This window comes from Vulpes vulpes, chromosome 8 (assembly GCF_048418805.1).
Source record: "Vulpes vulpes isolate BD-2025 chromosome 8, VulVul3, whole genome shotgun sequence".
In the NCBI taxonomy this organism is placed as follows: Eukaryota; Metazoa; Chordata; class Mammalia; order Carnivora; family Canidae; genus Vulpes; species Vulpes vulpes.
Window position 1 is genome coordinate 86930110 of NC_132787.1, and position 27136 is coordinate 86957245.

Here is a 27136-nt window from a genome sequence, read left to right on the forward strand (position 1 = left end):
GTTTCTGTGTGTGAATCAGTCAGAGCAAAGCCCACAACGGGATCCAAGAACAAGACCATTTCATGAACTGATCACTAGCAGTACATGATGGGCTAAGTATAAAACTAAGGGTAAGTGTTTAGAAATGTTTATAGTAATTGATCAAATAATTTTATTTCTGTTGAGTCAGAAAAAATTTTTTAAAGGAGGGCTTATATTTTATATATCTTTTTAAAATTTCATTTTTGTATTGATTTATTTTCATTAAACTCTATGACAAGCTGAAAATAAAAAATATAGGTGTTTCACTAGTGATAATTTGAGGAGCACCAGTTAGGAGGCAGTAAGGTGTCCTATGTGGTAGACAGTGACAGTCTGGATGAGGGGAACTCTATGAAGACCAGACACACAAGGGAGATTTCTTGGTGGAGGAGATAAAGTTGGACTTTGGAGGATAGACAAGATCTTGACAAGTGAAGAGGCCCCTCAGATCGCTCCTACAGATGGAGGGAGTACTCCTACTTGGCATAGACTTGTCTGTAGACTGCTTTTAGTGCATATACTTTCTGTCCCAAGTACTATACCGGTGCAAATGGAGGCTGTTGGCATTGAGTGCCAAGCACTGTTATGAGAGTGAGAGCCCTGGGTTCAAGAGAGGGCTCTGATGAAATTTCCCTGTGTAGCACTGGGAAAATCACTTGATCCCCCATGAAGCTAGAAAAACCATGAGGGCTGGTACTGTCTCTGATGAATGGTGCTTAGCTCAAGCCTGGCCAATGACCAATTCCCAATAAAATTTTTGGTGAGTCAATGGATGAATGGGTTTTGGTTTTAACACTTGAAAAATGAGAGAGGATAGATAAGATTGGTGGTTTTCAAGCCATAAAATGAGAAATCTTGCAAAGATGCACTGTGGTCCAACCTGCAAATTTAAGCCTGTACACTTGGTTTTCTGTAGGATTTCACTTGAAGAAGGAACTCCACCGCTAAAATAATTTTGGGGAAACACTGGATATGATGACTCACTACTGCACAAAAACAGATGTAGGAGATATAAAAATATGCTAAAATTTTGGGTTTGGTGGAGTCCACTTGGCCGGCAGAGCTCTTAATGTGAAGCTTGTTGACAAGCTTCAAAGAAGGATCAATTGATCTCTCACAAGTGTATGTAAAATTTTACAGGCTATTGAGTATCACTTGAGAATGCTATGATTGCATGCAACAGAAACACATAACACTGGCTAACATGGAGAGCACTGCAGAGTCTGGTCATTACCAAAGCTTAAGTAAGCAGATGGTTTATTCTTCTCATGTAATAAGTCTAGAGGCAGGCCACCAAGGCTGGACCATTTGTTCAAGGAAGTCATAAAGATCCAGACTCCTTCTAGCATATGGCTTTTTCCTAGTGGTCCCTCTCAAGGTGTTACTTCTACTTTCCAGGAATGGGAATGGGAGGAAGTCAAAAGTAGTACCAACTAGGAAATTTGGGAAAGTCACAGCTTTTCTAAGAGCCCTACCTGGGAGACTGCCACCTTCATCTCACTGGCCTGCTGTATATTGGTGGCCAACCTGTCCTGCAAGTAGCTCTGGGAAATCAAGAGTTTAAAACTAGAATCCTATTAATAAGGCAAAGGAAGGAATGGGTAGATCCAGGCAACTGTCAGTATTCACCATAATATGTATGTGATTTTTTTTTTTTTACATTACCAAAAATGTCTTTAAGGTAGGAGTTAATTTGAAGAATATGTAGAAGGAGGAAAGCAAGAGACATGGTTTTGCAAGGAAGACAGAGGAGGACATTAGAGCAGGAGGAAGGACATGAATGAGCTTGGGGGTGACAGCAGGTGGGCCCTGCCAGGCAGGATAGAAGGGGCAGCTGAGGCTCCTTCCTTGTCTGACACAGGGACCCTCAAGCCCTATGACCTGAGCTTCAACTTCCTGTTGCTCTCCTCCCTGCCCCACCCCCAAGCAGCAATGTCCCTGTGACATTGGTATCGTCAGAGCCCCAGGTCCCAGCCCTGAGCCTGGAGAGATCCCTCCTTTTCCTCAGGTCTGGGCTGGGGGAGCCCAGAGCCCCCACCGGAACAAGTGCTCAAAGACCTTCACTCCCTAGGATGAGAATCAGACCAGGTGCTGTAGTCTACCTCACCTCTCTATCCTCCTCCTCCTCCTCCTCCTCCTCCTCCTCCTCCTCCTCCTCCTCTCCAGGGGAATGGCATGCTGTCAACAGGCAGTGAGTAAACTGAACATGGGTTCTCCATTCCAGGCAACAGAGACCAACCAGGAAGACCCCTGGGGTCTGTATCTACACTCGGCCATGTCTCTGTGGCTACCTTTCCGAGCCAGATGGAAGCTGGGGCGGAAGAACTCATTGGGGGGCTCCTCACAGCTCCCCAGGCAGGACTACAATGCCCTGAGGGAAGTGTGCCTGATGGAAGGCCGCCTCTTTGAAGATGACAGCTTCCCAGCCAGCCTGCACTCCGTGGGCAGTGGGCCTCTATTGCGGAAGCTGCCGCCAGACCTGCAGTGGAAGAGGCCTCCGGTAAGGGAAGAGGGTGCTTCCCTACAACACACTCGCACACACACACTCGCACACACACACACACACACACACACACACACAGGTCAACCCAGACTTTCCTTGAGATGGTGTTCCAAATGCCATGTCTTACTGACGTTGGTCCCCACACGAGGGGAATGGGCGAGTGCCCACATTCCCATTTTCAAGATGGATAAAACAGGGTTGGTGCTGAGAGGGCCTGAGATGTGGCTCTTCCTCAGCCTCTACCCAGAAATAGGGAGGGGGGGCAGCTGCAGCTGAAGTACTGTTGGGCCTCATTCAAGATGGCAAGGTATCCTGAGCTGCCATCGATGTTACCGGCCAGAGAGGCACATTCTCACATATCTTCACTCCCAACCCCCAAATCAGGCCCACGGAACACATAAATTAAGAAGTTATTAAGCACCTTACAACAACGTTATTCACTTTCTAAAGTGCTTTGACAGTTCCTTTAAAAGACAACTTAATGTGTTCAAAGTCCAGCCCCCGCGCAACTTGATTTACACAATAGATTTCCCAAACATGGCTAGGGAATGAAGTGGAGTCCTCAGCCTGGGCTGCAGATCCCCTGCCCTTCTGGGCCCTGTTCAACCTTCTCACCAAAGTGTACGGTCCCAGACTAAGTCCCTTATGTGTGCAAAATTCCCGAGTGGGCCTCCTAAACTAGAGAGCCTCCAAGATCCTTCTTTTCCCAGAAAATGTGGGAACCGCTGACACAGAGTCTATCACACACCTGACCTTGGCTGAAGAACCTGAGGGTCTTAATGCAGGGGGCAGAGCAGGGACTATCTGCTTTAGCTCCCATGGCTGCCTCACCCACATCTCAGCATGGAAACAGAAATACAAAGATGCCATTATGTTGGGGGGCAGGATGGGAGGGAGATGTAGGAGTAGAATAAGGAGAGTGGGAAGATCTCTAGGAAAAATGTAAACATCCCCTAAGAGGCATACTTCCATTTTAACAGAAACTCTAAGGAGAGGCATTTTGGACACAAGTGTTATACCTCAGTATCCACACAGAGTCCTCCAGGACTCCGGCTGACATGGGCTGCCAGAAGCAATGGGAAATGAGACGGGCTGAATCCGTATGCCAGACTCTCTGGAATAGCCCCAATTTCACATATATTCTATTCTTTTTTTTTTTTTTTTTTTTTTTTTTTTACATATATTCTAAATCTATGTCCCCATAAGTGTGATCTTGGGGTATGGGAAACCATGGTCACTGTAGCTCAAGGAGCTTCTTCTTGGTTAGGACAGTTCTATCTATCCCCACAGGAGCTGCACAGCAATCCTCAGTTCTATTCTCCTAATGCCAAAAGGCTGGACCTGTGCCAGGGAGTGGTAGGTAAGTCTGTACAGCCCTTGGAGACGCAGGCCTGGCAGCTTCAAGCCAGGCCCAGCCAAGGCAGAGTGGGGTTGTAAAGGGGGGAATTGAGAGATCCCAGTGGGAGAGATGGCCACCCTGAGCTCCACCTTGAAGTGCTGTGTCTTTTGCCAGGAAAATAATAACAACTGGTCTTCTGGGGATGCATGGGAATGCCAAAGCTTGCCCTGGGATAATTCTTATTACCAGTTTACAGGTCTAAGTTGTCTTGGGAGGATGTGCTCATTCTGCTCTAGTCCCCACGATGAGTCCTTTTTGGCACAGAATTCACTAGATGCCCAGGTAGAGTTCAAGCAATTCTATCCTCATCCCCAACTTTCTTTTCAGGGGATAGAAAAACCCTTGGCCACAAGGGAAGGCACAAATGTAGTGATACCTGTTTCACAGACATGGAAATAGAGCCCAGAAGTATTGAGGCTTTTCCAGAAGAACATAAAGTTACAGTTACAGAGGCAGGACTTTAGAAGATTTAGGTTGTGTTTGTTCCTGAGGATGTGGCATTCAGGAAGCTAAAAGGTGGTCCAGGAATGTGGCTCAATTCTTGGTGGCAAGTTGAGATTCCAGCCAATGCTCCTGCCCACCTTCTGCTTACTCACTGTCTTTTTTCCCCCAGTATATCTTTCCCTTCTACTAAACTAGGCTACAAGCCCAGAGAGGGAAGCAATTGGGACGAGGCATAATAAGTCTTCAATAGATCCCTGCAGACACCTGTAGAATTTGCCTGGATGTGCAGTAAGTAAGTGTCCACGCAGACACTCTGTGCTCTCTGGCTTAGGTGACTGCTGGTTCTTGGCTGCTTTGCAAGCTCTGACTTTGCACCAGGACATCCTGAGCCGGGTCGTTCCCCTGAATCAGAATTTCACTGAGAAGTATGCTGGCATTTTCCAGTTCTGGGTGAGTAACCTCCTGGTGCCCATGCCTGGAGGAAGCCAAAGGTAAGAGGGTTCTTAGAAGAGTGATGTTTTTACCTCCTGGACTGACCATCTTCCATGGCAATCTTCACTCACCAGTGGGTACCTTCTCCTTCCAGTTCTGGCACTTTGGGAAGTGGGTTCCTGTGGTGATAGATGACCGACTTCCTGTGAATGCAGCTGGCCAGCTGGTCTTTGTCTCTTCTATCTACAAGAATTTGTTCTGGGGAGCTCTTCTGGAAAAGGCCTATGCTAAGTAAGACAAATCTTTTTGTCTTTTCCATTCCATTCCATTCTGTTCCCTCCCGTCCTCTCCCTTCCCCTCCCCTTGCTTCCCTTCCCTTCCCACCCTTTCTCCTCCCTCTGTCTTTCTGTCTCCCTCTCATCAAGGTTGGGAGAGTGCAAGAGGAGATAGGTAAATTTTATGATGTGAGACACTGAGGCATGACTCAGTGAATATGGAAGTGGTGTATCCAGAGTCACTTGTGTAGGGTTTATCCCATCTGAACAAGCGTTTGGGAATTTTGCCTTCCCCTAATGGGTGGAGGTTTTTAACAAGAATAGGAACTCAGGGTATACATTTTCCCCTTTGCCCCTGGGATGGAAGGAAGGGGTAGCAGGCACATGCCCAGAGAAGAGCAAAGGAGGCGGTTCACTAGACTCATGTGGACCATTCCAGGCTACAGTATAAATTCCCCTTCCCTTCTACTACCATGTTTACTCCTTCCCTGGGCAGACTCTCTGGCTCCTATGAAGACTTGCACCGTGGACAGGTGTCTGAAGCACTTGTGGACTTCACTGGAGGAGTGACCATGACCATCATTCCAGCAGAAGCCTCTGGCAACCTCTGGGACATCCTAACCCGAGCTACCTGCAACAGAACCCTCATTGGCTGCCAGACCCACTCAGGGGTGCGGCTGGACACACTAGCAGCATGTCCTCTCTTGCTTCTATCCCCTTCGCCCACCAGTCCCAAGACCCCCATCCAGCTCTTGCTTTTAGAGTCCTCATGTTCAAACCAGAGCAGCCAAGTTGAGCCCTCGGGGCGGGCGAAGCTGCACTAGAATGCAGATGGTATGCGGACACAGGTGCTAACAGTGCCTAAGCGTCAATCAGGTGCAAAGTGCTCTACTAGCACAACTGGTCTTTAGTGCCTGATTTAGTAACGACCAAGCACGGGAGCTAGATAGAGTAGGGAGCCCTGGATTGAGTGCTGCCTCTGTGAGCGACCACCATGGCACCCTGTGTGATGGTTTAGCTGCTCTGAGGCTGTCCTCTGTACAATGGGACAGGAATCACTGCAGAATGGCCCCCTGACGTAGAGGCTCCAGCGAGACTACGGGTGCTGAAGAGCCTTGGCCACTGGGAGGACACAGCGTGGGTCTGTCCCAGCCCTCTGCATAAGCCCTTGCTCCAGCCACACAGGTCCCCATGACCCCCAAAGCAGCCGTAGGCAGCAGCAGGCTGAGAGGAGCTCTCTTGTCTCCACAGAAGGAGAGGGTGCTGGAGAACGGGCTGGTGGGCGGCCATGCCTACACCCTCACAGGAATCAGAAAGGTGGGTGGAACCAGCCTCTCTGTTTCCCTTTGGGCTCCCCCCTCTCTCCCTGGGCTTCTCACCTAGGCTTCAGTGAGCATCATTATCTGTTCCCAGTCTAGGGGGCACATTCGTGGAGGGTTTTACGATCTTTGGTTTTACCACCAAAGCAGGTGGTGGGTTCCCTGAACGTGTGCACCTGTGTTCTGGAGATGTGGGGGGGGGGAGTTCAGCCAGGGGCACCTGCAGGGCACCCTCCCAGCCCCCCTTGCCTGAGAGCAGCCCTGCCAATCAGCCATCCAGCCCTGCTGGGCCTCACAGCCCTCTCCTAGAGACCCCCTTTGCTCTGGGCTGCCACTGATGACCTGCATGTCTGGGGCTTCCTGCCCCAATTCCCGCTTCTTTCTCTTCTCACACACTCCTTTTCATCAGCCTCCCAGGTTCCTTCCATGGCTATTCACCTTCCGAGCTGTGCTAAGCATGGAGGGAAAGATGTCAGACAGGGACCCTGCCTACACAGAGGTCACAGTCAGGAATGGAGACAAACCATGCGTAAAAATGGTACGGAAGCAAAGTAGAAAGTGGAGGGAAGAAAGAGTACATGAAAGGCTTTAGGGGCTCGGAGGTAGGAGAGAAGACATTTGACTGGTTGGGTTGGGGAAAATCAGGAAAGACTTTGTAGAGGAGGTGGCATTGAGCTGGCCCTGGAAAGGTCAGGAGATTTATCTAAGGGAGAGGGGTGCTTCTGGGGAAGGGGGCTGCAGGAAAAGCATTCGGGTGAGAAATCGGCAGGTTCCATCTTAAAGAGCCTTCGATGTCCCCGCATCCTCCAAATCCCTTTTATTCTTTCAAATTTCTTGAACTCAGCTCCCGCCTATCATCTTCTTCCTCCTGGATCTGCACTGGTCATGTCTGTGTGTGTGCCAAGAACTTTTCATCCATCCTCTTATTTCGTAACAAACCTTCAATTTTATTAATCTTTAGAGTGATATGTTTAGGTCTGTATTTTGTTTTATATTTATTTAACACAGCAAAATTTAGCATTGACAATGTCCTAAGCAGTGTTCCAACTGCTTCACGACTGGTAACCCAATCCTCACAACAGCCCTGTCAGGGGGTATATTAGCGTCCTAGGGCTGCCATAACAAATTACTACAAATTGGGGGACTTGAGACCATGTAAATGTATTCTTTCACAGTTCTGGGGGCCAGAAGTCTGAAATCAAGACTTTGCAGGCTCTAAAGAGGATCCTTCCTGGCCTCTTCTAGCTTAACGGTGGCTCCCTGCATTCCTTAGCTTGGGAAACGGAGCTCCAATTTCTTCCTCCATCTCTGCATGGCCTCTTCCTCTGTGTCTTCCCCTCTTCCTTTCCCTTCTCTTGTCACTGGATTTAAGACCCACTGTAATCCAGGGTTATTTCTTTTCTTCTTTTTAAACATTTTATTTATTTATTTATTTGAGAGAGAAAGAGCATAAGTGGGGGGGGGGGGGGGCGGCGGCAGAGGGAGAGGGAGAAGCAGGCTCCTCACTGAGCAGCAAGCTGGGCTTCAAGCTCAATTCCAGGACCCTGAGATCATGACCTGAGCTGAAGGCAGATGCTTAACCAACTGAGCCACCCAGGTGCCCCTCCAGGATGATTGCATCTCAAGTTCCTTAATTTTATTTTATCTGCAAAGACCCTTTTAATAAATAGGATTACACTGGGGTGCCTGGGTGGTGCCGTCAGTTAAATGTCTGATGCTTGGTTTTAACTCAGGTCATGATCCAGGTCCTGGGATCATGCCCCGAGAAGAGCTCTGCACTCAGCAGGGAATCTGCTTGTATTTCTCTCTTACTCTCCCTCTGCCCCTCCCTACTGTGTGCTCTCTCTCTCTCTCTCTCTCACTGGAATAAATCTTTTTTTTTTTTTGGAATAAATCTTTAAAAATAAATAAATAGATAAAATCACACTGACAGATTTTGGGTAGATCTATCTTTCGGGGGCCACCATTCAATGCATTATAGCAGATGTGGCTATAAGCCTTGCATTACAGATGAGGAAAAAGACCCAGACAGGTAAAGAACTTGCTCTAGATCTCAGAAGCTCATAAAAGACAAAGCCACTTTCTCTTCTCCCCATGCTCAGGGCCTTTGGTCTTCCACTTCAAGGTCTCATCTGGCAGGGAAGGATCTCACCCAGATATCTGCAACATTTGCATTTGGCACTCAGCCCAGACACCTAAATTGCTTCTCGTTTTGTGCAGGTGACCTGCAAACATGGACCAGAATATCTAGTCAAGCTGCGGAACCCCTGGGGCAAAGTGGAATGGAAAGGAGACTGGAGTGACAGGTGAACATGGGAGACGGGCTGGCAGGGGTGAGGATGGGGCAGGGCAAGCCTGCAAACGAGGCTGCCATCTGCACACAAATTCAAAAGTGTTCTTTGGTCTCCAGCTGAATTGGGAGAGCATTCGGATTGTGAAGGTCAATCACTCACATTTATGAGACGCTTAATGACATATAGATGGTTTTCTCATTCATTATAATAATTGAGCTAATGTTTATTGAGAGCTTGCCAGCACTGTGCTAAGCACTTTGAATTTTTTCCTGCCCTTATTTATTTAAAACTAAAAATTACCTTGACTTTAAATGTGCTGCGATGTCCCTTGTGTGCAGTCTGGCATATTTCCTTCAAGCACTTTGAATATTTATTATCTCCAATCCTCTGAACAGTGTTCTTATAAGGTGGGGAGTTTCATCCCCATTTTACTGATGTAAAAACTGATTCTTAGTAAATGAATTACTTAAGGTCTTTGGAGTCTAATCCAATGTTCTTTCCCAGGCACAGTTTTGTGTGCTTTTGGTCTCATTGAGTCAGAGATGAGTCATTGGTCTCATCTGTCATTTTAGACAGATCTGGATTGGCCCCATCCTTCTGGCTCCGTGTTGTGACCCCTGGGCATTCTGTCCAGATCAGAATGTGATTCCCGTGTCACCCTCCGGGGACTTAGTTTCAGGCTGGAATCTGAGCGACATTAGGGCTCACCTCATTTTTTTCCCCCACTCTTAGGGTCATAACCCTGTGCTATCTACTGTCAAAGTCTGAAAACAGTGGTCTTTAAAAACATATTTTGTCCCATTTTTAGTTATTTATGGTGGAGAAGTGATGTAGGAAACCCTTACTCCTTCATGGTCAAACATAGAAGTTCAAAATGATGAACTCTGAAAATACGTAGTACTGATGTAGGTTCAAATGTGCTCAGACATTTCATAACCTTGTGACTTTGGGAAAGTAACTTAATCTCTTTTAACTTCTATTTCCCAATCTCTAAAACGGCAATAGAAATTCCTACCTTGTAAACTTGTTGTTAGCCTTACATGAGATAAAGTATGTGAGGGGCCTGGCCCAGAGCTTGGGTTAATGTGATATGTTATTTTTAGAAGACAGGATGTGAGATTATTAGTCTGCCAAGCAGCATGAAGATGAGATAAATAATATACCATCGAGCATTTACTGGAGTATATCTCCCAAGTCTTCCATGATCCTCATTCCCTACAGAAGTACCCTTTTCTGTTTTCAGCTCAAGTACATGGGAGCTACTGAGCCCCAAGGAGAAGATTCTATTGCTGAGAAAAAGTGATGATGGAGAATTCTGGTATTTGACTTGGGGACTCGGGACAAATGCCCTGGCTTACATTTGGACACCTAGCCTACAAATATTTACTGGCCACACGTATGTCAGGCACCTCTTGTGCAGAGATCAAGAAGACCTGATAGGGGCTCACAGCCCCTGCAAACAGTCACAGTCTCTATGATGAGAGTAGTGACAGCTGGCATGGTGCTCAGTGGACACTCAAAGCAAAAGCCAGGGTGGCCACCTCCTTCTCTATGACTTCTGTTCTGTCTCTTGTATCACCCAGTACACTCAATCCCAAGGTTTTGTCTTTCCTGTCCTACAAAGGAGATGAGGAAAGAATGTGCTATAAACTATAAGCTACCTAAGAGCATCATGGCATGACTCCCACCCCCCCAAAGTCACTTATCCCCTTTTATGAAAAGCCCAAAGATGCACTGAGCTGATGCTGTTTCTGGGTCTTATGCAAGCCCCATCTGCTCCCCTTTCCCTTCACTTTTTGCTCTTACTATTAACTTCCACCCTTGTTCCCATGGGCCTCCCTTCCCCCATTTTGTACTCTTTCTAGACTACTGTGACCCCTTTCTCCTTGGAAGTGGTCACTGAACTCAAGAGCCCTGAAAATACTATTAATTTCCACTTTACAGATAAGCAAACTGAGCATCAGCCAGTTCAGATAGCATGCCTTGGGTCACAAAGTTAGTGAGTAGGGGACTAAGATTTTTATCAATTAACAGTTGAGAACTGACTTACGCAATTATTATTGAACATTTATATCTCAATTGGCTAGCTATGAACGTCTCAGTTCAGCTTTATCACTGCGATCAGCGAAACAAGAACATTTCCCCCCCCCACTCACATGTTGCAGGAGGCTGCTTCCAGCTATAGGCTGGGGCTGGAGGGTGGTTTCTTGATGGCTCACCTCTCCCGCTGCACTCTCACACTGACCTAGCCAGCTCTGCTCTTCTATGTCCAAGGCCAGCTCAGCTGCACAGAAGGGCGAGGTCATGGGGGTGGGGCTGCTAGGGTTGCTTGGTTCCAGCTCCTGCTTTGGTCCTGATGAGTAGACATCATACTGTTATCCCATTTCCTCTCCACAGGATGACACTGAAGGACTTTCAAGCACATTTCATGCTTCTGGTCATCTGTAAGCTAACCCCAGGCCTGCTGAGTCAGGAGGTGGGCCAGAAGTGGGCATGTACCACGCGGGAGGGGAAATGGAAGAAGGGAAGCACAGCTGGTGGCCAGATGAAGTTGCCCCGAGGTAAGCATGTGCACAGGAGCTGGGGCTCTTGGGGTTTCAGTGGCAGGTTTGCCAGGCAAGGGTGAAGATGCAGGCAGAGCCACTGTGGAGAGTGGTGGGGCCTGTGCCCTGCCCAGGCCATCTGGCTGAGGCTTCGGGGACTTTGCTGACTTAGCTGCACGCTCTGGCCCTGGATTGTGTCCTACTCAGCGCCGAGAGGCCACTGGCACCCATGGATCATAGAAGGGTGGGTTCAATCTTTGGTTTTAGGACAAAGCCATCTCTTTGCTGAAATAACCACCCCTTTAAGGCAGGATCAAAATAGTAATTTTATCATATGTATCAGGCCCTCCTTCCCTGGAGGTTGGTGGTGAAACAAAATCAAGGATTCCCAGCTCACCAGTTACAGGAGACAAACGTGTCTGAATTCTCAAAGGAGAGAGATTTGGTCACTGTGTCCCTTTCTCCACAAAGGAGATGCTGAGCCATCTCTTTGGAAGGAAAGATCCATGGGGTATGATCCCAGTGGGCCAGGTGCCCTGGGCTCTGGCTTCTCCCTCTTGCAACAGAGGTCTCCCCAAAGGCTGAAGCTGCCCTTAAGCTAAGGCTTGGTCTCTGTTCAAATGCAAATCTGCCTGGGATCATAGACCTGTTCTCCTCAGATAGTTAATATAGTCGCTTCCTCAGGCAGTCAATGTTTATGGGGCACAAAGTCTATGAGAGGAACTGTGCTACGCAAAGAGGCTATAGTCATGAGAATAACTCTTGGTCTGTGTGTCTATAGAGCTTAGAGCTTGGGGTGGAAGAGGTGGGGTGGGAGGGGGATACAGGGAGGCTGAAGACCCCACTCTGTGCAGATGGACCTCTGGGTGGGAATCCCTGGGCAGGTGCAATGCTAGGGGAGGCAGGGGCCTGGCTCACCTTACTGTGCTCTGCTCCAGACACATTCTGGAAGAACCCGCAGTTTCTGCTGTCTGTCTGGAACCCTCAGGAGAGCACGAGGTTCCTGATGTCCTGCAACGTGCTGGTGTCCCTGCTGCAGAAGCCCAGGCATAGGCATCGCAACTGCAAGCCTCACCTTGCCATCGGCTTCTACCTCTTTCGAGTAAGTGGGCCTCTATGGCCCATGGCCTCATAGGGCATCTCCTTGCCCTGGTCATCCTTCCTTCCTGTTCCCTGTCTTCTTCACCATCTGCCTCTGTCTATACATGGACCTGGGTGCAGACCATGGCTCTGTCTCTTAGGAATATGCGATCTAGAGCATGTCACCTGTTAACACTTGAGCATCAGCTTCTTCTGTAAAGTGGGGACACTGATATTTATGCAAAGGGTAGATTAGAAAAATGTTGTGTACCAATGCTTCTCTTTGTGCCTGGCACACAGTTTGTACAATCAATACCTGTGTTCTTTCCCTCTCCCAAAAAGTCAAGGTTGCCTTCCCTCACCCTTTTCCAGAATTCCTGATGATGGATGAAAATGTCACTGACTAGAACAGCAAGTCTTATGGGAGAGAAGGGGGCCCCTGGGTGGCCTCTGTTAGTTTGTGCTTCTGGAAGAGTTGCCTTCCCTGCCCAATGATGCTTCTTTTTTTTTCTGTTTTTCAGCTGAGCAAAGTAAGTGTCACACTTGAGCAGCTGGCCCTGGTTTGGAGTGATGTCAGCTTGACCGTAGCAGCCTTATGTAAGGGGCTGTGGGGACGTCTGGCAACAGTGCTGAAGTGATGAGCACCTGCCATTCTTTTTACCTAAGGACCTTGAGAAATCCTTCTGCCTCTACAGGGAGGTCTCTGAGCCTGGTGTAGAACCAATACATTCTAGAATTGATTAAATCCCTGTATAAATACTAGTGGTGATATTGAAGACCATCACAGTATAGGTAGAACAGTAAATCATCATCTTGCCTGAGACGTGAAGCCCATAATAAGACAGATTTGTAGCATATGAGATATGAGGAGACCATGCAGCCCGCCTCCTTGGGGACAAGGGACAAAGACTGGGAAAATGGGACAGAAACAAGCAGAGGACAAGAACAAGTGTGGATCTCATGTGCAGTGGCAGCCTAGAGGGAGCACTTGAGAAGCTTAGAGATAACTCAGCCTCTGCAAGGTGGCAGCTATTACTTTGTTTCCCATCGTAAACAAGAGCGGAAAACTTCATTTTCTCAGATTAGACTGAATGGAGTAAAAGGTTTTCTGTAAAAGAAACCATTTCTGCATTGGGTATCTTGGGTCAGTTTTGTTGTTTTTTTTTTTCCTCCTGTAGAAACACTGAGGGTTCCTAAAGTAGCCTATAAATTTTTTAAGTTATTTATATCATGCATGTTTCTAAATAGAATTTGGGTCAGCCCACAGTAAAATTGTAAACAGAACAAAGCTATAAGTCAGTTAAAAATATAAAAGGCAAGAAAAAAGTCACATTTGGATAAGGTAAGCAGTTGAGTCTACCAGGAACACTAAACGTAGGACAGCTAATATGGCTAATTATAATTTAGTTCTGAGATTCCTAGTAGCTAGGGCAAAGATGGCAACAAGATGGTTCTCTAGGTCTCACTGTCTGATAAAAGAAAGCATGCGTCGTCAGAAGATACATGTTGTTTCCTTAGTCTTGAGTGGAGCCTATGATATAAATATTTTTATGTGAATGAGTAATGTCTTTGTTATCTGTACATAAACTGGAGTGAAGATCCAGTACATGGTCCTCCTCTCCCTCCACAATCCTTGAGGGAGAGCAAAGAGGAGAGGCAGCAAGAAGGAAAGAGAGGGGAATAAAGGAGGGAGAAAGAAGAGAGACAAAGAAAATAAAAGAGAGAGAGAGAATATGAGATAAAACAAAAAATACATGCCCAGGCAATGTCAGAGCCAGAGCCTGATTCAGATCTTCTGAGATTTTTGTCCAGTTCCCTTTCCCTTCACTGAGATGATGTAGGATGCCCAATTTATCTGTATGTAGCTATTTTAACTAGGGCTCTTCCGTCCTCCACCCACAGTACTATGGTGACCAGAAGAGACTGCCTCCTGAGTTCTTCTGGAAGAATGCCCCCATAAGTTGGCCTGAAGCATTTCTCACAGAGAAAGAAGTGAGTCGGGAGCTGCATCTGGAGCCAGGGACGTACCTCATTGTGCCCTGCACCTCTGAGGCTGGCCAGGAGTCAGAGTTTGTCCTGAGAGTCTTCTCCAGGAAGCACATCCTTCAGTAAGGGCACGGGATTCCCCTGGAGGTTGGGGTCCACTCGGGCCAGGGGGGGTAGGGAGGAGGAGGTGGAAATGGCAGAGGATGGGGTCTCTGTGGCCAACACAGGAGAGGGGTAAGGAGAGCGGGGAGCTCCTGCATGGAGAGCATCCTTCCCCTTTCCCTCCACACTCTATTAAGAAATAACCTGCTAGGCATTCAAGAGAAAAAGCTAGAACAAGCCTGGCCCCTACCCTCCAGAAGCTTGAGGCTTAGAAAGGACAGGGATGTATGAGCAGTGGTTTATGCTACACTGTGTCGAGTGCAAGCATTTATCTAGGGTTAGCAGAACAAGGAGGAGCATCTGAGCCAACCTCTCATGGTCCTGGGGGGAACAGGGGTGGCTTTGAGGAGGTGTTCACTTCTAGGAGATGCATAGGGGTTGTTCACATGAGGGGAGGCTGTCATCAATGAGCAGGTGAATCAGATGCCATAACTGTGTGCGAGGGAATCAAGAGACACATGTCCCAGCCCAACTTCTTCTGCCTATAATTGTTTTGACACAACAGCCCTTCGACGCTTAGAATCCAGTTCTCTTTCTTTTTTATTTCATGGTTTGGCTCCAGGTGGTTTGACTCGACCTCAAGCCTCACTGCCTGTCAGTGCTGAGTCATATATATGAGTAGGAGTAGTTCGGTGTGGGTGGGGATGGTAAACCGTGGGCCCGGCACAGGGCTCAGTGTGAGCAAAGGCATCAAGATGGGCAACAGCACCGGGACATGTGGGGGATCCACTTGTGCTGGGCCATGTGGCTGGATTGTCAACTCCAAGGAGAAGTAGGGGGGAAGGTGTGAGAGCTGGGCAAGCCCACATGGCACATCAGCTAGGGAACTCGGAAGATACATTCCCCAGGAAGGGAGAATTTTGGCCAAAATGCTCCCAAGAAGTAATCCTGCCTTTTGTTTTCCCTCAGTGAAATTGGCTGCCACACCAGTGCTGTCTTCTCTAAGGTACGTAGGCAGGTGGAAGTGCATGTGCTGGGACTGTTTCCAAAGCCTGAGTGGTGGGCTTCTCCCCTCACATTCACATGTTGGGGGAAGAAGTCCGCAGATCCTGAGGACCCCACTCTATGGCACCCATACTACGTTATCTATGTGCCCTAAGAGCCTGGTTTCTGCTCCTTTTGCACCAGGAGAACTGCCTTTCTGGGTCATGGAGGGCATGGAGGGTCCAGACTCTAGGTACATGAGTTATACATTGACTCGCTTCTGTTCCTTTCTACCTTAAAAGAAACACCTGTTTCTTTGTTTTCACTGTTTCACTGTTTTTGCTACTTCCCCAAAAGCAGTGAGAACTGGAGAAGCAAAGGATGTGTGAATGCCGTGGTAGAAAACTTAAGAGCATGCTCAAGGTCCAACTTATGGATTTCTGGGGCCTGTGTGCATGAACGTCCAGTTATCCAGGAGAATGACAAAGTCTTGCCATGTGTCTGTTCCTCTAGGAAATAGTGGACCAAAATGCAGGGCAGGATGAATTCTTCACGAAACTCTTTGAGAAGGTAAGTTGGCCAGGTGTGGTGGCGAGCAGGGGGCAAAGCAGGAGCATAGAATCCCACGGGGGATGTGTTTGTCTTTGCCTGCCCTGGGTACAAAGTGTGATGTGAGACTACTGTTCCCCAAACTGCCACTTTCTATTCAAGTCCTCAAGTTTTTAGACAAGTAAGTAGAAGTGGATCTTCTCCGGAAAACTCCTGCAAAATGAGTATCTGATCTTGGAAGTGACATTGATTAGTTGTAGGAGAAGCAGCTTTGATCTTTAATCCCTGAGAAAATGGACTATAGAGTTAGGAAGCAGTGTTGGCAGTGTCAAGAGCGTGGTAATGACGAGCCCTAGGGATCTCGGGGAGCCCAAGGAGAAAGACCCCTTGGGTGGTCTCCTAGAGAAGAGATAGGGCTGGTAAGAGGGCATTAGGGAGGAGGAGGGTCTGGGGCTACACACCTGTCCCCTTGAGGTCTTTCCTTGCGCTGACCCAGATCAGGAGACCAGTGGCATGAGTGCAGGACTCTGGAAGCCACTCTGTCCCTAATCTGCAGGACGCTAAATCCACTGAGGAATAGGACAAGAAGTACGCTAGAAATCTGGGATCTAACAGCTTAGTGATGTCATCAAAACTGGAAGAGCATGAGCTCCTTGTGTTAGTAACACTAGATTTAATTCACAACATGCCTGCCCTCCCCCCCCCCACCCCCGATCTTCTCTCATATTCGCTCTTGGCATTTTGCCTACTGTAGCCAGAGAGGATAGTCAGAGTCTTACACGTGCTGTTCATAAAAAGTTTTTCTCCATACCAGGGGTTTCCAAACATTTTCTGTTATAGTCCTTTCATCAAATGGAATCTCACTGAGAATCACTCTAATACATATAAAACAGATTAAAATGATGTATTATGAACGTGTAACTGTTTTATAAGCTCACACTGATGATACTGACATTTCATTTATTTTTTTTAAAGTTAAATGTTAATATAAAGGGTTGCTTCTGATAAACTCTAAAATTAAAATTTGGAGGCTTGGCTGAAGATAGCATATTATGAATAAAATTCAAACCAAATTGCTGAACTCCTAAAGCATCTTGATAAAACGCAATTTGAAAAACATCATTATTAGACTGCTTCCTACGAGTCTTGCCCCACTGGGGTTCTCTGGACTTGACACCCAGGGTTACTTACTCTGCCCAGAAGTAGCATAAGTAGCGTGCTGAGCAGGTATAGGAATGACTCCCTAGCCCTCTTCTCCCGCAGCCCCTCTGCATCTAATGAGCCTTTGGTAATGATAATTTTCTCCTGCCACTCTGCTCCCACGTCAGTATCCAGAAATAAATGCAATGCAGCTGCAGAAGATCCTGAACCACATGACCTGGTCAAGTGAGTATTTTAGAGTTATCTTATAGGACTCTGGGGACATAGCTTTTTTGAACTCTGGGTCTGCTCTCTTTCCCTTGTGAATTGTTGCATGAGGGTCCCCTAAGGGGATGTGTATTGCACCAGGGTAGATCATGTGGTCTGAGGAAGTAGTAGAGAAATTTATACAGCTTGGGAAATAGGTGTTGTTTTTTGTTTTGTTTGTTTTTTTGTTTGTTTTGGTGTTTGTTTTTTGGGTTTTGTTTTATTTCCTTTGCTTTGCTTAGTTTGGGTGTGTAGAGATATAGGACTATGAAAATAAGGATTTCTAATGTTTTGCTAGTTTGAGAAGAATATCCAAGTACTTCTTTCTTGGCATATAAATTTCATGTGGAAGAATTGTACCCAGCCTGGCATATAAATGTATTTATATACAATATATGTATTGACTAGCCCACTAGGAGCTTTCTAATGAACTTGTATCTAAATTGACCAACCTACACAAATTTGAAAGAGGGGAGCACATCCCCTGAGAAGGCTACAAATGGCTAATGTGGATACCTTCATATTAAGCCTGAGATGAATTATTAGGAGAGCTCAAAGTCTGTGGAAAAAATTTTATATGTATATCTCAAGTGGGAAGAATATGATTTCTCCAAGGAGGAGAATGAATTTCAAAATGAAGAAAGTAAACCAAACGATTAGAGGGTCTTTGACACCTAAGATATGTGATTGCTTCTCCTTTGTGTGAAGCCAACACTTCAAACACAAACAAATTATAGTCCAGGGTACTGTATAACTCAGGGCTTGAAATAATTTCCAGATGGTTCCTCAAAGTCAAGTTTGGGTATCATAAAAGAGCCAAAAGGAGAGATTCTAGAAATTATGGAATCTAAGAAGTCCCCCCACACCCTAGAAAATGAATTCAAGGGAAATCATCTAGAAGGGATAGCTCGAACACATTTACGGTTTGTAAACGGTTTTGATCACAAGTATGCAAAATGGCATTCCAAAGAATGTGTGGACAAATTGCTTTCATTTGGTCCAAGGAGAGAATTTTTGGATTGACAGATCAGAGAACTACTGAGGTTCTGGGCAAAATACTTGGTAAAGTATCTGATGGTAAATGATGGCATATGGGTTGGAAAGTAGTAATATGAGATATATTCACAAGTCTGATTACCATTCCTAAGAGTTATATAAATATAAAACCAGAGGGATAATTCTATGTCATGGATGAGAATCTATCAGTATGATGAGAGGCCCTGGTCTCTCCCCTTGGTCCCCTTTACTTTCTCAGCTTTTATCAATGACTCAGAAGATATGGGAGGTAGACTTATCAGATCTGCAGATGGCACAAAGCTGGAAGGAATCATTAATAAAATAGATAGCAGAATTGAAATTCAGAATGCTCACAACAAGCTGTGCCCAAACCAAAAAGATGAAATAAAGTCAGAATGATAATTAAAAACTGCCATTTCATTGTTTTTTAAAAACTGATTGCGTAAGTTCCTTGCAGAAGAGATCTCATTTTTGTGGCAGTTTATGTGAAAGATATCTGGTTAATTTAGTTGACCTGGAGCTTAACACAAGCTCACAGTTTCAAGTTGCTACTAAATAAGCTAATCTAAATTCAGGCTATATTTAATGGAAACATTTAGATTTGTATTTTTGAAACTACTTTCCGAGAAGTATCAGACGTAGTATTAGGAAGTGTTCCATGAAATAAAAGGGGTTAGATTCTGTGGTCAATTGCACTCGGGAAATTCTGCATTAAACAAAAACAAAATTTCAATGTTGGATCCTCAGTACCTACTATATGCTAAGATGCATGGTAAATGGAGAAAAGTTTCTATAAATATACAATATTTCAAGTATGTTTGAACTCAAAACACTTTCTCTACAGAACGTCATCATTGGAATGTAATTTGGGAAATACTGCTGGAAATTTGGGGAAGTCGCAGCCCCATCGTACTCAGCTTCATGAAACTGCATCTGAAGGAGTCCATTCTGGTCTTGGTACCACATTTAGAGAGAACATGGCAAAGCATAGGGCCTAGAAGGAGGCGAAGACTGTTTAGAAGCCACATTTAGAATGGAGGGGAGACGTTGAAGAGCAGACATATGCCTGTTTAGGCTTTTTGGAGGCAGAGCTAGGACTAGGGACTAGGGACTGAATTTTGCAAATTTTGCAATTAACATAAATTGCTCCTGACTGGAGCTATCCATCCATGTGAAAAAGCGAACACCCAAAACTGAGAGACCTTCCACCAAACATCTGAGGATAGGATCCTCCAATTCAGGTGGAACTTGAACAAATTGATCTCTTAGATCTCTTTCAGATTTGTAGTCCATGCCTCTGTGACATTCCTATGTCCTAGGAACACAGGGCCATGCTCATCTGACCCCCGTAGAAGCAGAGGCAGGCTGTAACTGGGGGGACTCTGCAGGGTTTTACAGTGTTCCTTGAGTATAGGAACCACCACTGAGCCTTCTCTCTCTCCACTGCCCTCTTGTTCTTATTCTCTGCTACCCTCCATATATGATGGTCTTTAGAACCTACAGGTGGCCTAGACAGCACGGCCTTTTCCTATTCAAAAAAAGGCTATGCCATCCTAGGGCCAGCCCCCGATGCACACTCTGTCATCTCCCTGCAGGTCTGGGGAGTGCCCAACCTCGCTTCAGCCTGGATGCCTGCCAGGGAATCCTGGCCCTGCTGGACGTATCTTTTCAGGTTTGTGGCAGGATGCCCCTGCTGCTGGTGGAGAGCTTCATCTGAGCCAGGCTGCCTGGTTTGAGTCCCAACCCTAGTGCTTCCTAGTCGTGTGATCTCAGGCAAGTCAGGTAGTCTCATTGTGCCTTCGGGCCCTCGTGTGCAGCATGGAGATGCTATTAAAAGCTACTCTGGGGCAGCCCAGGTGGCTCAGCGGTTTAGCGCTGCCTTTGGCCCAGGGCGTGATCCTGGAGTCCAGGGATCGAGTCCCACGTCGGGCTCCCTGCATGGAGCCTGCTTCTCCCTCTGCCTGTGTCTCTGCCTCTCTCTCTCTCTCTGTGTGTGTGTGTGTCTCATGAATAAATAAATAAAATCTTTAAAAAATAAAAATAGAAGCTACTCTGTAGTATCTGTGTGAGAATACAAATAGGGTAACGCGTGCAAAGTGCTTAGTGCTGTCATCGAAGAAGTCTTCAATATTAGCTATGAATAGCAAGAATCTTATTTGCTGACAGTGAGGATGAGGCGGCTGTGGGATGGTGGTTGGGGGCAATTCTCTGGGTAACAAGAAGCTGCTACAGGAGGCTCAGGGTTCCGAGGTTTCCATTTGGTGATGGGGCAGTGGCTGTTCCCATCTACGGATCAGGAGATCAGAGTTCAGGGAGTTCAGTGGCATGCTACAGACTATGCTTTCCTGGCTCTCAGTCTTGTGAGGTTTCTAGCAAACCTTCTGCCTTTCTAAGTGGATGATTTTATCACAGTTTAATTATGCATCTAGAGAGGCACAAAGAATGGATAGTTGGGGGGTGCGGGTTGCAAATATAAAAGCAGTCTTTGCAGAAACGTTGCAGAGGACAGTGTGGGGTAGTGGTCAGGTGTGCAGGCATTGGAGGAATTCCCAACCTTATTACTGGCAGGATGAATTTCAACAGAATCATACCAGCCCCATTTTATCATCCATTACAGGGGGTGGGGGTGGGGGAGTAAATACCTACCTCACCTATGAGGTAAAAATGAAGTAACGTAAGTAAAGCACGTGACTTGGTACTAGACCCAACTAGTATGGGAATGCAACTCCCCAGTGGCTTTGACCTTAACACTCTATCAGCTTAATGCGTCCGGTACCGTGAGCATCCAGGAGTTCAGGGACCTGTGGAAGCAGCTTATGCTCTGTCAGGTAAGAACAAGCCTTACCCACACCTCCTAGGGCAGGAGCAGAGATGGTAGTTCTGTGAAGCTGCATTAGGTACCACTCCCCTTTCAGCCCTGTGTACCCCGGTGTTCACCCAGTCTGCTCTACCCTCCTTCAGTGGGCCCCCCTACTCTCTCTCTCTCTCTCTCTCTCTCTCCTAAACTCAGAGCGCCCATTGCAACAGTTTCCTGAATTTCTAAAATGCACGTCTGATCACACTGCTTCCTTACTGAAAGCTTCTTGAGACTCCCCATGGTCTTCAGATAAAGTCTAAACTTCTCATGGCACTGAAAGTCCTGCATCAATTGGCTTCTTCCTATTTTTCCAGTTATTACTCATTACTATCCCCCTTGTCTCCTGGGTCCGAAAGTTGGAAGCCCTTCAAGGTTTGGAGAATGTGCCTAAGTCAAGAACATTTAGCTATACCCAGACTGTCCATCCGCATGATAAAAAACTACTCCATTCCTCGGGATCCCAGCCCCCCTGCCTGTTCTTGACCTGGGCAGCAGGCCCTGCTGGTGGAGTCTCATGCTAGCCACTGGTCTGCTGCAGCATGGATGTTGGAGCATGGTGGGCTCTCCGGCAGTGCTTGGAAATTGAGCCTTTGGTGTGGGCTCTTCACAGGAGGTTTTCCACAAGCACGACCATAACCAGTCGGGGTATCTGAACAGGACCCAGTTGCAGGCTGCCATGAGGGATGCAGGTAGGTGCAGGCTGAGCAGGTGCCTCAGGGCACACGCTCACCAGGGTGGGAGGGGAGGCGGTGTGCGACTTCTGAAGTAATCCTAATGCTCAAAGTTGCTTTGGAGTCCAGAGGCCCGGAGATGTGGATCTGCAAATAATGGAAACATTTATTATCCCTATCACTATGGTCACAGCTAACATTAATGAGCGTTGGGGCATCCACGCTCTCATTTAATCATCCATGCAGTGTGATAATCCCGACTTTACAGAGGAAGAAGTCAAAGCTCAGGGAGGTTAGGTAACTTGTCTGGAGCTTGAACCTGGGACTATCAGGCTCCAAAGTGGATGTTCTTGACCACTCTTGGGCAGACTACCTCCTGCCTTGAAGGACAGAATCCCACTTAATAAAAAGATCCTCATCCTGGTGGCCCAAGGGGGCAGGAATGGGAAGTCAAGATGGAGATAAAGTTAATGGACTAAACAATTAACCAATTAATAATGAACCACACAAAATAAAACCTCCATGTTCTCAGGATTCAGGTCCTGGAAGGGGAGGGACAATTGAAGGGGCCTCAGATGGGGGGGGGGGCATGAGGTCCCCAGCACCCATGGCGAGTCTGTGCTTGATGCAGGAATCATGCTCAGTGATGACGTCTGCCAGCTGATGCTGATCCGCTACGGTGGCCCCAACCTCCAGATAGACTTTGTCAGCTTCGTCCACTTGATGCTGCGTGCAGAGAACATGGAGGGTGAGCTGGTGGGAAGAAGTAAGGGCCAAGACTTCCTCTGCACTCCTCATGGATTGCCCACCCATCCCCACTTCAAGCAGGAGGGAGGACAGCTGCCAGCGCAGAAACACCAGGCCAGGAGCTATGAGGTCCCCTGGCTCTGTGTCTGAGAAACCTGCATTGCCCCAAACTCATGTATGCCACAGCTGTCCCAAAGGCAAAGGTCTGAGGCAGCTCATTTACCCTTGTAGGTGTGCCACATGTGGCTGCACATAGGCTGAAACTGAGTTCCCAGGTGAGGGGACAGATGGGAGGAACTAGTTCGTAATATCTCCACCCACATTAACTGTGTTCCTTTCTCCTGTGTTTTCACAGATGCCTTCCAGAACTTAACCCAAGATGGCAAAGGTATATACCTTCAGAAGCCAGAGGTAAGCCTTTCTCCTTGGGGTGGACTCACATCATCTTAGGCAGAGGTGGCCACAGCAGGTCAGGCTCTTGTGAAGGAGCAGGGTTCTGGGGTTTTCATTCTACTGAGTTGGGGATGTAGTCCTGCATTCATTGCACCCATCTATTCATTCAAGCACTCTTTACTGAGCACGCACTCTGTGCTGGGCACATGTGCAAGGGGCCTAGACGCCGACTCAGTGGACCCAATGACTGTGAGTGGAATTATGCCATGGGACAAGTCCATCCAACTTCATCACTAACTGAGTTCCCCAGTTACATGTCTGGGAGTCAGAGGGCCTCAGCTGGCTGGTTTGTGATTGGTGGGTGAACAGGGGGGCTTTGCTGGAGTACTTTCATTGGAAGCTCTGGTCAGGCTGATCTCGCTGCCTCGGGACAATGACAGACATGCAGGGGAGCGAGCTTATACATGCAGGGTCTCCGAGATCAGGCACATTGTGTCCTAGAACTCATTCTGTTGTCTAAAGCAAGTCACATGGCTGAGCCCACTTCCAACACTTGGGGAAATAACCTTGTCTTCTGTCATGAGAGGCACATCAAAGTCACTTGCAGAGGGCATGGTCACAGAGAGGGTGAAGAACCCAGGCCAGCAACGAACTCCAGCACAGATGGTAATAGTGGAGCATTTCACAGAGGTCTTTCTGGAGGAGGTGACATCAAAGTTGAAAGCTTGAGGATCAAAGGGAGCCAGAGAGGCAGAGTGGAGAATAGGAAAGGCTCAGGCTAGAGGGAACAGTATGTATGGTCCTGGCTAGAGTAGAAAGGATGAAAAAACTGGCTTACATGGAGTCTGAAAAGATCAGGATCAGATCTATCTCAGGAGCTGGCTTAGCCTTTCCCTTATGGGCCGGGATTCTGAGCTTGTCTGGGTAGCCTCTTAAACTTCGTACGGTGCTTTGCATGTAGTAGGAGCCTGACAAATGTTTGTTGAGTGAATGAGGTGATGTGCTGACAAGACAAATCCGTGCCTGACACTGATGGCCTTCCCTGATCATTCAAACCACATGGGTTTACTAAGCACCTATTATGTGTCAGATATGGCACTAGGTAGTGCTTACTTCAAAGACATTAGAGTTTGGAGTTAAATCATCTGCTATTTCTTTGTAAAAACACATCCTCTCTTTGGGCTGTTTTAGAAGGGCCTCATAACAGGTAAGGTTTCTTCCTTGATCTCAAATGTCCATTTTATGTACTATCTTTCCAAGATACTGGGACCCTCAGCATGTGTCTCACCTCAATCACAGTCATATTTGAATGTAAAGGTGGGATTCAGCTGGAGGGGCAATGGTTAGAATCTTCTGATTCCACCTCCATTTCAAATCCCCAAGCTTCTGTCCTGATCAGGCTCAGAGCTGGGAGAGCAGGACAACATAAACATGCAATTGAAACAAGGCAGCCCACAGTCTGAGCAGACTCCAGCAGTGCAATGTGCCATCATGGGACGAGAACTGGACTGAGACCCAGGATGAAGCCACAGCACTGCTTGTAACTAGCTGTAGGACCCTAGGCAAATCAACTTCAATATGTCTGGGCCTCAGTGTCCCCACATGTGAGTGAGCTGGGAGCTAGGTGGTCATTAAGATCCTCTTCAGTTCTGATCATCTCTGGCTCCACGAGAAGGAGATCCTCAGGGCCATCCAAGGAGGTCTATAGGGAGTGACAGCCAACTTGTTGGAATTTCATGCTGGTTTTCTCTGACACCATTGGTAACTCCACCATTGTCATCTTCATCACCATCATCACCATCAGCAGCATTATGATATAATTAGCCTGGGGAGTGTTTTCTCTAGAGGTCTCCTCTATGTGAGTCGGGGTGGGGGGGATTGTTCATCACACCCACATAAAGCTGTCAGACAAATAGGCCCATAAATGTAAACATGTAGAATATGCTTTAATGGATTTCTGCTACCCAGTTGGTCCACACACCTGCACACCACTGTCATGAGCATGCCAAATTGAATTCATGGCAGAAAATTGCACTGAGAATTGAATATAGAATCAGCCTGTATCTTGGGTATCATCATTCACCGGCACCATTAGGAGTCAATGTTGATTATATTTCAGGTTGATTTATACTTACTACCAGATGGTGTGGTCCCTCTGGCTAAACCATCCATTACTGTTCTGTCTCCATGGCTTCCCAAGAATGAGGGGGAGGAGGTCCCAAGTCCTATGTCAGGCTCCCAGGTCTGGTGACTGAAAAATAAAGCACCCTTAGCTGAATGTCAGAAGTGGACCTGAACTGACCATAATTTGCTTCCCCATTATGTCCAGTGGCTGATGATGACTCTGTACTCCTGAGAAGGAGCCCTGTCTGCTTTCAATGAAGACTCTGCATATGCCTCAAAGGTAGCTTTTGGCTGAGACCAATCCACACTCAACCCAGTTACTGTTCTTCAGGACCACATCTCCGGTCATCATCTTCTCCGCTGGGAAGATTACTTTTCTGAAGATATCCCTTTGGATAGGGAGTGTGCAAATAGGGAAAGGAGTTAGCAAAGATTGTCTTGGACTTGTAAAGACCAACTGTCATTCTCAGGCTGCAACCTTTCCACAAGCAGATATGTTACCTGATGTGGCCTAAGCAATCTGACTCCAGAGTTGGTGCCACAATCTTCAACAATATCGCTTCCATGGCTGTCCAATTTAAATGACCTTAGCCAAATGTTATCCCATTTAGGGTAACAGTCTAGGTTTCAAGATCTGAAGAGGGACTAATATGTCCTTAAACAACTGAACCAGCATCTAGAAATTGGTGTAGGCATAGGCTAAATTTCAACTGTGTGGAGGTGGAGTGGGGCTACACTGAACTTTCAAGAACACAGAAAATGAGAGGATAGGCAGAGTCTAGGTGGGTTGAGCTGACTCTGGCATTTGAGATCACTGGATGGTTTTCTGCTACAATATCTCCAGATGGTCAAAATTGGGGCAGGAACCAATGGATTTAACACCTGATTTCTCCAAGAGCTCCTGCATGTAACAGGGACCCATTTGTTTACTTGACCTATGGACTATCAGATGCATTTAAAATCAGTCACCAAAGCCTCTGTGTGCCTACTTTGAAGAACAACAAATCCATGCTATATCAGTGGTGGTTGGTATCTCTGATTTTTTTGAACTACCATGCTGCCTTGCTTTCATAGCATCCCTCCCCAACCCAGAATCTGGAAGAAAACCAGAATAAAGGCCACTTCCCCAAACCCTACATTCTACTCATAGGTTCACAACTCAGAGCCATTTGTTAAAATTCTGTTTATTCTTGATTTCCAAGCTGTTCTAATAAACATGACTGTCTGGTTTCCAAGCGAATAAAAGACTAAAAGGAGGAATCTGAATGATAGGATAAAAAGATGTCCATAGACAGAACAAAAGGAAACCTGATAGTCCAATAAATGGGCACTGTAGAAGGAGCAAAAGCTTTCTAAGCATGGCACAAGGAAGTAGAAAAGTATTTTACTTAGAAAAAACTTTATTGATTCCAAATGACAAAATGTAAAATGGTTTTCCATAAAGTTCCAGGTACATGAAGTATTGTGGATTTTAAAATGATGATTATATGTTATAGCCAAGATCTTTATGTCTATTTGTCAGTATCATTGTCTTTAGATTCTGCGATTGTAAATATTTGTTTGAATTAAATAGCTATTGCTTCGGTCCCATGAAGGCAATTTGGAAGATTTTTGGGGGGTGGGAAGGTGATACCCTCATCCCATTCCTGACACTTGGACTGCAGTGCAATGGTTTGCTTGGTGCAGATGCCATTTATATGAAGTTAATCAAGTCTGATAGAGCCTCCCTTCTAGCTTCTCAATGATCTGAACTGCCCTTCTATGTCACCCATGTGTTACCCTGACTCATATGAGTCTATCACTGTAGTAGCTTAGGGACACTCCCACGCTATGCTGACCTTTCCCATTCCTCCCAGTGCCCCCAAAGCTGAGTGCTGAGACCAGGAGGCAGAGGCATTTTCCTGCCCAAATATCCCTTTTCCATCCTCTGTCACTCCAGAGCATGGGAGGCAAAGGAAGATCCAGGACAGGATGTACTGCACAAGGGTC

At 46.7% G+C, this 27136-nt stretch overlaps 1 protein-coding gene across 1 annotated transcript; it reads left to right on the top strand.

Annotated features, from left to right (window-relative positions):
- Window positions 1–2296: 2296 nt before the first annotated feature.
- On the top strand, window positions 2297–26741 carry CAPN14 (calpain 14). Its single transcript, XM_026015984.2, has 21 exons — window positions 2297–2521; window positions 3815–3884; window positions 4699–4817; window positions 4954–5090; window positions 5571–5745; window positions 6329–6391; window positions 8614–8699; window positions 9931–10005; window positions 11085–11248; window positions 12169–12332; window positions 12832–12840; window positions 14213–14418; window positions 15368–15404; window positions 15896–15952; window positions 17260–17317; window positions 19951–20015; window positions 21115–21183; window positions 21823–21901; window positions 22515–22631; window positions 22986–23041; window positions 25353–26741. Exons 1-21 carry the CDS (start codon window positions 2297–2299, stop codon window positions 25377–25379), a joined length of 2058 nt encoding a protein of 685 aa, XP_025871769.2. The 3' UTR covers window positions 25380–26741.
- The last annotated feature ends 395 nt before the right edge of the window (window positions 26742–27136 follow it).

Coding starts and splice junctions, on each gene's coding strand:
- CAPN14 (XM_026015984.2), top strand. CDS start 2,297: ATGTCTCTGTGGCTACCTTTCCGAGCCAGATGGAAGCTGGGGCGGAAG. Junction 3,885..4,698: donor CCTGTGCCAGGGAGTGGTAG/GTAAGTCTGTAC, acceptor TCTCTGGCTTAG/GTGACTGCTGGTTCTTGGCT. Junction 14,419..15,367: donor TCCAGGAAGCACATCCTTCA/GTAAGGGCACGG, acceptor GTTTTCCCTCAG/TGAAATTGGCTGCCACACCA.